This window comes from Rutidosis leptorrhynchoides, chromosome 9, assembly GCF_046630445.1.
Source record: "Rutidosis leptorrhynchoides isolate AG116_Rl617_1_P2 chromosome 9, CSIRO_AGI_Rlap_v1, whole genome shotgun sequence".
In the NCBI taxonomy this organism is placed as follows: domain Eukaryota; kingdom Viridiplantae; phylum Streptophyta; class Magnoliopsida; order Asterales; family Asteraceae; genus Rutidosis; species Rutidosis leptorrhynchoides.
The window spans coordinates 258,013,374-258,023,201 of record NC_092341.1 but is presented as its reverse complement, the minus strand read 5'-3'; the positions used below and the strand labels follow the sequence as shown (position 1 = coordinate 258,023,201).

General features: G+C 35.3%; 2 protein-coding genes across 2 annotated transcripts; one reads left to right on the top strand and one right to left on the bottom strand.

Annotated features, from left to right (window-relative positions):
• The first annotated feature begins 4 nt into the window (after positions 1-4).
• LOC139866625 (biogenesis of lysosome-related organelles complex 1 subunit 2) lies at positions 5-1,384 on the top strand. The gene is made up of 3 exons (XM_071854916.1): positions 5-113; positions 387-503; positions 853-1,384. The coding sequence occupies exons 2-3, from the start codon at positions 399-401 to the stop codon at positions 1,123-1,125; spliced, it is 378 nt and encodes a 125-aa protein (XP_071711017.1). The 5' UTR covers positions 5-113; positions 387-398; the 3' UTR covers positions 1,126-1,384.
• LOC139866624 (DNA-directed RNA polymerase 2, chloroplastic/mitochondrial-like) lies at positions 1,352-8,810 on the bottom strand. Its single transcript, XM_071854915.1, has 19 exons — positions 7,910-8,810; positions 7,612-7,827; positions 7,358-7,494; positions 6,582-6,648; positions 6,345-6,403; positions 5,891-6,008; positions 5,509-5,622; positions 5,276-5,407; positions 4,773-5,189; positions 4,153-4,203; positions 3,991-4,061; positions 3,803-3,887; positions 2,811-2,963; positions 2,577-2,651; positions 2,268-2,357; positions 2,119-2,166; positions 1,929-2,043; positions 1,757-1,860; positions 1,352-1,662 (listed from the first exon to the last, which is right to left on the bottom strand). The coding sequence occupies exons 1-19, from the start codon at positions 8,708-8,710 to the stop codon at positions 1,552-1,554; spliced, it is 2,964 nt and encodes a 987-aa protein (XP_071711016.1). The 5' UTR covers positions 8,711-8,810; the 3' UTR covers positions 1,352-1,551.
• Between the last annotated feature and the right edge of the window lie 1,018 nt (positions 8,811-9,828).

The window sequence follows — 9,828 nt, the reverse complement described above, 5'->3', positions numbered from 1 at the left end:
ACTACACTTGTACCCCACTTCTAAAAAATCCCTTTAATTATTCCGATGTAACCTTCACGGATATTTACGCCGGCGATTATCTCGGCCAGCAGCTCCGACGTCTTATTCTACTGGTAATAATTCAATTTGCTTTTATATGTTGCAAATAAATTATTAAAATGAAACCAATCAATCATACATCGATAGTGAAAGTTAGATACTCTCATTAGCCAGGGTTTATTCTATCTTGACCTGTTTTCGTTGATTAACTCCACAGCTAGGGTTTATTTGTAACGCTTTAATCTTGTGAAAAATGAAACGTGATACGTTGGCGATTAACATATTTTTTAGATTAATTACATAATATTATGTTACAGCTGATTACTGTCATTACACTGTAATTTTAGGATTTAATTGCAATGGAAGAAAATGTGGTGGTGACACAAGAGCAGCGTGATGAACTCACTGAAGCTTTTAATGATCTTTTTACGAATGTTTCCGCCATGGTCAAAGGCGATCTTCAGGTTCTATTTTAACTTGCTTCTTTAGAAGTTGCAAGATGTAGACTCATATATGATTATGAAATTACATGTTTTAGGAATGATAGTGATTCTTATTTAGGAGGTTTCATGGACCTCTTTTAAATGTAAATTGGTCATATGATAGTCCTCCTCGTGTAATCGAGCTCGTTTAGTAATCGATCCTAAAAACATGTTCAAGCTTGGGCTCGAGCTTGTTTAGGCTCGGCTCGAATCGAGTTTTTAACGAGTCGTGCTCGAGTAGCTTGGCTCATTTACAGCCCTAATTAGAATTAGTATTAAGACGATTTACAGTGGAATTGACAAATTGTGGCTGGTTAATATGTTTCTCTAGGGTACAAATAATGTCCTCAAATTGTTGGAAAGTATGAATCTTAAAGTTGCGGAAGAGTACAATGGCTTTGGTGATGTTGCTGCCGGTTTGAGAGTTTTTGTGGAACGATTGAAGGCGAAAAGTGAGAATTTTGATGAGTATGTTCAGCAAATTGATGCTATAGAACAGCAAGTGACGGATCTAGAAGTTGTAGTTTCAATGCTTGATAAATACGTCTCTACGCTTGAATCTAAAGTTAAGTCTGTTTACCAGATTCCAACTTCGTCTTCATAAACTCCACATTGTTTTGTTGATCTGTTATTCGAAAAAGGTTCAGCAGACAGATGTTTCTTGCTCTGCTACTCGCATGCATAGTTTAGTTCAGTGTACCTGAGTTTTCATGCGTTCTTGTTTTTATTTGTTTTTCTAAGATATAGTCATAACAATGTAAACCTAGTGGGTGACCTAAACGAAATCACTGATATTCAGTTATGCAAATGTTATAATTTTCTTTAAATAATATCAATGACTACCAAAACTATACATTGTAATATACAAATTAAGCAATCTTGAATTAACTTGTGCTACATAATTACATCTCCAATTAACAGAAATGATCAATATTTGTTGGACATTTGTTACATTTGTATAGCAACCGTACAATAGTAGACTCCTCCAAGGCCACAAATGAAAGAATGGTACAACTATTCTGGTCGGTTTTCAATTGAAAAAATATGACGACTCTAGAACATCTGAAAGATCAAAATCTCCCCTATCTGGCAATGGCGGGAATTGCAATGTAGGGAAGGACTGTTCAAAGCTCTCCAATAACTGTCATATCAAAAAACAGTTGAAATGCAAGGTACAAGGTTAATATGCATGTGTATGTATGTATAAACCATTATAAAGAATAAGGATGTCATACATTTTCCAGTATATTTGTTTGGTAAAGTTCGACGAACTTTTCCCGCAAAATTCTGTTCATCTTGTCCACATCACAAGCATGCGTCCAATATGAATCATGAACACCTGTAATTATATACTTTATTAACAGTTTGTCTAACACCAAGTCTCGAAATCAGATTAAAGAGGAGGACCTGCAAAGTTTAAGCCGGCCCGTTTACAGGCAATCGCAGTCATCATCATATGTGAACCATCAAGCGAGTGAACAAAATTTGGTGGGAACGCTGTTCTTTGCCGCCTCACCATCACCTATATAAACAAAATTCCAATAAAAAAAAAAAACAAAGTTAATGTTTTCGTGAGTAAAGTTGATGAAGAAAATACCTTTTCAGTTTCACGCTGCAAGGTCAGTACTTGAAGAGAAGTTGCAACCTGTAGAAAACAACATAATAGTGTTTCGAATATGAAATATATATTGTAATTTCAAATATGACATAATAAAGTTTTATTAGTGTGAAATATTTGATACTTACCATATGTCTTCCATACATGCGATAAGGTTGCACAACGGGAAGACCAAGTGGAGTAGTCCACATCACTGGCTGGTTTTCAGAAGCAATTACCTGTCCACAATTTGCAGCTCATAAGCACCAGTGGGTACAAATTACAAACTACTTATAAAAAATAATGGATTCGTGTATAAGCATTAATAATCAGTACTCAAGTGTCTTTTCAGTTGGGATTCTAATTCTAATTTTGTGATATTTATGGCCAAAAAATAACGGATTGCTTGAAAAGAACTTCACCGAAAACATTCGTGTAAAAAACAAAACAAAACAAACCTTTGCACAGTCTCCGAGCCAGTTCATAATATTACGTGCACCTTCAAACATTTCCCCTAGTGCGGCTAACGTGATCTGTTGAAGCAACGGTAACTCCGTTCACAAACTGAATAATATGTTCGACATAAAAAAAAAAAAAACAAGAAACTGCCTTTTCTTTTAGCACACATACGGGAATATCACTTATTATCAATTACTAAAAGTTTCCTATAATTCATCAACATATGTGCTTACTTTTGCAGCATAACAGGCTGCACGAAAAAGCTCTGCATCATCTGCAATATTACTACGTTCCTGTAACCTCCTCTTTATCTGATCTCGAGCACCAATGTATGTCACACCATAAACCGATGTCATTACTGTCTGCTTCACTAGCTTCCTGTCCACCTGAGTAGATAAAGCAAAATAAGTTGTGGAACTGTTAGGATATTTGGTACTGTAAAGGATGATGTAAATGTATAAATGAAAAGGATGAATGTAACGTGATGAAATTATGATTTATTGATGATGTAAATATAAAGGATAGATCTCAGAGGATAATCACAAAGTATGATTTCTCTCTGCCCAAGCTTTTTAGTCGATTACAACTTAACAGAAAATAAGCATGCATCACAACAACCTGCAATGCTTAATAAATAGGGAATCTTAAATAACAAACTCTTTCAATCTGTGTCCCTACACGTGGCTTTTATTTCTCCTCTCATACACCTTCCAGATTCTAGGATTATTGAATTGTAAGTCCATGGGCTGCTCATTAATGTTGGGCTGAGCAGAATGGCTAGAACTGGGCTGTTCTCTATCAGAAACTTATTCGAGGTTGTAAAAGTCATGAGTCGGGGACGCGTCGGTCGGGACGGGGACGAGTCGGTCAAGTTGGCAACGAATCGGATGTTGACCAACGTTGAGCTTTAATGATAAATAAATCAAACATATATATATTACACGTAACTATATCAAACATAAAACAATAATATTTCAAACATAGAAAAATGGCACAAAATCTAATTTTAAAAATTATAGTAATATTTTTGACCATAATTTGAGTTTGACCGAATTTGATCGACTCAGACCCGACTCAGCCTGACTAAGACCGACTTTGACCGACTTTTTAGGTGTTTTGGGCGACTCGGGATGGGATAGTCCACAAACCGCCAAGTCAACCAACTCGGCTGACTTTTACAACAGTGCTTTAGTGTACATGTAAACGGTGTTTGTTGGCGTCAAACCTGATTGATCAACAACCGTGCATGTTTTGCATCTGGAAACGAAGCAAGATCCAACTCTGCATCTCTCTTCACAGTATCAAGAACTCTGCATTTCAAATTACAATCACCGGTCACAAATAACAAAAGAAATAATTACAGTCACGTGCCATGTCATCAAGCTTTTTGCCATTTAGACACAAGCAACTAACCTCGCAGCAATTTCTGAATACACATCAGCAGGTCGTTCTCCTTCGACCAAATTAACAGCAGATGCTCCTAACTGAATAAACACGTTATAAATAAAACGGTCAAATCCGATTTCCAATATTATATTTATTTATACACATACTAGATATCAAAAGGGATATTACTTTGTCTCTACCAAGCGCAGCATAGTGCTGTAAACCGTTGCAGGAACCATCCTGTCAAGAACAAACCGAGGACTCAGATTTTTTAAAACGCAAAGGGCAATGTGGTCCAGTGTTGTCGGTTTAGTGACTAGCCCGTCCCGTTTCGCCAATGTCTAATTAGCCAGTCAACGCTAAAAAGTCAGGTCAAAAGTCACTCAAAATCTGCCCGAGTCGGGTCCAAGTCGGTCAAAGTCAAGGTTGGTTAGGTCAAAATTTTAAATGGGATTTTGCTAACGATAGCTCTTAAGGCTGTCGTTAACACACTTAGAACACTTGAACAATCCGGAACGACTCCCATAAAGTTAATAATCAACTGCTATATACACAAGTGTATTAAAAATGTTAATGTGGCAAAATCCTATTTATACTAAGATTTTGTGTACTGTACATATGTTTGATATATTTATGTGTAATATAAACAATGTTAAATACATTTATTACTAAAAGTCAACTGTAGTCAACGTCCAACTAGTCCTCGGCTCGACCGATGAGTCGTTTCAAAGTCCCGACCGACTCGTCTTCGTCTCACGACTTTTTCAACCTCGAATGTGGTTACGTGTGGCACGTATTTAATGTTGTACCTGGTGCACCGGAATATATGAAACGACAGTTTCAGGACACGGACTTCGTAAAGCTTCAGCAAGATTTATACAAACAGCCAAACACTGAAATGGATCTTCAGCATTTAACCACCACCGATTACCATCAAGGGGTCGATCAGCAGAATCGAATATATCATCTAAGTGACTTTCGGTAAACGCTATTCTACCCTCGAGAGATAATTTATCAACACCACCAGCAAATAGATTCGCCACGTGTATCTTAAGCCATTTAAGACCCGAACTCCCGAGAGCCCTGCCTTCTGCAAACTCTAATATGCCCCGACAAAGGTCCGAACCGAGATGGTTCAAGTGGGGATGCATAGGGTACGCACGACCCCGAAAATCCAAATTGTGTGGGTAGAAAAAACCTGCTTCGTCTTTCATCTTTCGTGCCACCTGGCCTCCAATAAGAGTACATCATCTTTACAAACTTATTATAATTGTATTGTAAAAAAAAAATTAATGTAAAGATGTGATCTTACGGTAAGTTTGAGTTCGACGTCACACCGTTGGGAATGTCTCTCTCGGTTCTCCTTTTTTACCTTTTTAATTTTCCATTTCCACTTTGTCAGTTGTTCTTCATCTTCAGTATCTGGTTTCTCAGGCAAAGGAATCTGAATATGAAAAAAATATATATATAAAAAAAAATAAAAAAATAATTATCTTTCTGAACTAGTAAAAAAAATATATGTGGTGAAGTTTTAAGGTAACTCACATCATGACGGCTAACCAGACCAGCAAGGCCGCCACCACTATACCATATTCGGTCAACCACGGCTAGAACTTTCTTATTCACCCTCCATTTAGTATTTCCAAGGGTGTCCAACGCCTGACCCACGCAAGAAATAGATGTTCAGCGTCAACACATAAGTCACTTGATTAAAGACAAAAAAGGTCAGTAACTTTGCACTTTTTGTCAACAATCAACTTTCTAAGAGGTGCGGGATCGTAACCGTAATTACATCTAACAAAAACACTTTAAAATTACTATTGTGACTTCAGTCTATGTGCACATCCAAACATCAAATACATGAAAATAGAAACAAAAGGAGGAATTTTTTTTTTTTTTTTTTTTTGAGCAATGGATTGATGATAACCTCAAAAACTGGCTGCAAATTCTCGTTAGGGGTCCTTTTAAGCACTTCACGCTGTTGCTTAGCTCCATGAATGCGCATTACAAAGGATGGTAAGAAAAGGTAAGCTCCTTTGTCATAACTGGAGACCATAAAAAAGACACAATTTAAAGGAATAATATTTGAAGTGTAAAATGCAGTCAATTAATCTTCGAACCATGAAAAATTATAACTTATCATCGGTCTTGAACTTTATAAAAGAGTTTTTGACTATTACAGATAAGCGTTAGACCGTTCAATAAAGACAAAATAGGGTCTTTTGGAGGACCCTAATCAAGACCCATCTGTCTTTGTAAGAACTAAAGTATGTAGTTTAATATCAAAAGCTTGAGTATTAAAGTCACGCGGGAATTTTCATGGGATACGCTTAAAAAAAATAAAAGAATAAAAAATTTGTTCAAGAACTTAAAATACATACCCAGTCCACTTGACAGGAGGTATCAACATCGGCATATAAGGCATAATCACATGCTTGGACTGTATCAGCATATAAGATAAAATAAAAATTGTTAGCCAGTCTGAACTAGATGCATTATATCACAAGATAAAAATGTGAACTTTATAAAAATATAAAAATTTCCATTCGCATGTAACTTCACTATAACAGTTAGCTAAAAAACGAAATTTTTGAAATGGAAGATATATGCATGCGTACCGCTCGCTCTAATCCTTTGCGAACTGATGGGTCACACTCGATAACACCATATCTTCTTCCGGTCTTACTGTTCATTAAGAAAACATTATTTAAAAAAAAAACATATAACCATTCGTGTAAAAAGGTCACAACTTGGGTTATAAATAAATGATGACGAGTAATCCACATATAAGTAAACAAATTCGCTGAAAAATGGAACAATTTAAACTAGTCAAGTTATTTATAAGCCACCCAAAGTATGCTCTGATGTGTTCACAATCCTATAAGTTTCTTATTCAAAAAAGGAACATCTCTAATTTAACTACAGTTGTGACCATATTTAAAATATAAATTATTATTTATAAATTCATAAATTAACAAAAAAAATTGCACAAAAAAATGTTGATAATACCTGTTGTAAACTTTACTCAGACCGACCCACTACCTAGAGGTGGCAATAGAGACCTGCGTATCTAAATGCGCTGATTTGGGTTACATTCTATCTCTAGCAGATGAATTAGATATGTGACACGACTTACTATAATTAAAATAGGCCCAGATGGGTTTAAGTAGTGAAGAGCCATACAAAATGTAATCAGATGTATCAAATTTTATACATCACATATCTTGTACTAACTTAGTTTATGTAACGACATTTTGGCACATCATGTATTAATCAAATTAAGTGAATGTGGACGATTAGGTCGACCCAACTAGACCATCCTTACCCTACCCATTTGCCACCTTTACCATTACTCAACCACCCATTTTATAACCTACAGAGAACGAACACTTACTGTCCTTCTTTCACTGATGTTTTTAACGTATGAACAAATGCAGGTCTAATCTCAGGTGGCATATCACCACCCAATTGATCAGGTGGTGGCTGTATATAAGCAGACTGCAACAACAATTCAATTAAACGACTTCCAACCTGAAAAAAAAAAAAAAAAAAAAAAATAAGAAAGACGCCTCAACATATATCAGTATTATTACTGTATGCATATGCAATATATGTATATATGACCAGTTAAAATATTTCAATATGAACCTGAGCTTTAATAGGTTGTGTCCATGGTTTTGAATCGTCGTGTCCTTTCACGATGTTCCCTACAACCTGCAACTTCTGTTTTTTCATCAAGTTTGTAACTTTCTTATGTAATCCCTTTTGTTCCTTACTAACAATCTCATCAACGTTTTCTTCAACATTCGCACCTTTCGTTGCTTTTTTCCTCTTTGTTTTCTCCAAGAATTTATGTATCCTAATCTAATACATACCAAACTACAACATCAAAAGCCAAAACTAAAAAAAAATCAAAACTTTAAAGAATTTATAGACGTATTCGCACCTCTTGTTCAATTGCTTCACCAACACTACAAGAAGCCGATACGACTCTCGCACAACCGTTTTCACCCCCAATCATAATCAAACCCATAATCTTATGCATTGTTATAACCGCCATTTTATCAGCCGGAAGTAAATTAAAATAAGGTGCATAAGGAGCCCTATGGTTCCCCTGTTTACACAATTCTTGATCTTGAGTGATCCGTTTACATAACGGTTCAAACCACCCAAGAAACAATGACTTCATATAAGGCAAATTAGGTGCTAATTTCTGTTCACACATATCATTCAAAAGTTCCCTATACTCTTTAGCAGCTTGTTCCCATGCTTCTGTTTCAATCTTAACTTGCCTACGTTTAAGTTTCGTATAATTCCAATTAGTACCCATTTTCTCCCTTTTCGAACGCCACCACCCCCGAATCGCCTGTTTTCGTTCTTGTTTTGTCATTTCATTCAGCAGTTGTTCAACCTCATCACCACCATTAATTTCATCAGATGATGATGATGTTGATGGTAATGGGGAAAAAACAACAGCTTCAGTAACACTAGCAAATCTTTTTACATTAAACCCTACATGATTTTTAGAACCAAAGCCTAAATCTTTTTGACCAAGTTGACTAATTTCGAACAAATTTCTTTCTGGGTATGATTGAATTGAAGAAAAACAATCGAATTCTATACACCCAAATAGTCTTTTCCCAGAAATACTTAAAGGCCCAGAACATCCCCGAACATTGGGATGAAAAGATTGTAACTTTAAGGATGATATACTTACTGGGATTCTTGAATATAACCTTTTCCACATAATATTTGGTGAATTTGAGTTGAATTTATGTGTGGGGTTTGAAATATTAGTTTGGGGCAAATGGGGTTTAGTGATTAAAGAACTGATTGGAGTATGGATTTGGGTATTAAACATTAAATTAAAGATGATTTTGTGAAGAATTATTGAAGAAAAGAGTAACTTAAAAGGAAATTAGTATTATAGTTTTTCATAATAATATGACTGAACTATTGAAGAACACCGCTGTGTGTGTGTGTGTGTGTTTTTGGAAGACGACTGACGAGGGTTAAAACCCTGCATAAACCTTGTAAGCGCCGTGCTAGTTTTGAGCCGACCCTTTTTTTCTAAGTTCGATCATTGGTAAAAGAAAGATTAATATTTCTTATTTTTAAGACTATTTCTCTTTTTCTTATAAAAACTTATAAATTAAGATAGGGTTTGGTTATATACTTTTTCTTTTTCCCAATTAGGCTATATACCCTAAAAATAACTAATGTATGTCATAAATTTTGAAAAAATGTGTTAATGTAAACCAATGTAACTTCTTGACCTGCTTCTGTGTTGATAACTTGCACCTCCTTCTGCATCGTTCGAAAAATTGATGCAATTAAGACTCAAAAACGAGCATAAATCCTTCCTTATGCAGCGATTTAGGTTTTTTTTATGATGAATTTGGATCTGATACATCTTCAAAGAATCAAAATCAAAGAAGAACATTAGCAAACTTTTTGAACTTCAAACTCAAATTGATCTTGCGATTTAGGAACTTTCAGGACTTGATTTCTTCAAGAAGATACATAAAAACAATAACCTAATACTCGAGAATCATCAAAATAACCTGAATCAAAACAAATAACTCGAATTCGATCCAAGGTAGTTCGTTTGACTTTTTCTCCTCTGAAACTTTGACTTCGAAATTTGGATTCATTTCTTCGATTTAAGATCTGTAAATTTACAGATAGTTTCACGAAGAGATTTCGATCACATCTGTATTTTTACATTTCGCTATAACCTCTCAGATGAAGATGAAGATGAAGATGAAGATGACCGGTTTAGTAGGTAACCAGTAACCTTTTGTTTACATTAGCACACTTTTTCAAAGTTTATGACTTACATTAATATTTTTTAGGGTATATGGC

Coding starts and splice junctions, on each gene's coding strand:
- LOC139866624 (XM_071854915.1), bottom strand. CDS start 8,710: ATGTGGAAAAGGTTATATTCAAGAATCCCAGTAAGTATATCATCCTTA. Junction 5,623..5,890: donor ATTTGCAGCCAGTTTTTGAG/GTTATCATCAAT, acceptor TGCGTGGGTCAG/GCGTTGGACACCCTTGGAAA. Junction 2,044..2,118: donor TGCAGCGTGAAACTGAAAAG/GTATTTTCTTCA, acceptor TTGTTTATATAG/GTGATGGTGAGGCGGCAAAG.
- LOC139866625 (XM_071854916.1), top strand. CDS start 399: ATGGAAGAAAATGTGGTGGTGACACAAGAGCAGCGTGATGAACTCACT. Junction 504..852: donor TGGTCAAAGGCGATCTTCAG/GTTCTATTTTAA, acceptor ATGTTTCTCTAG/GGTACAAATAATGTCCTCAA.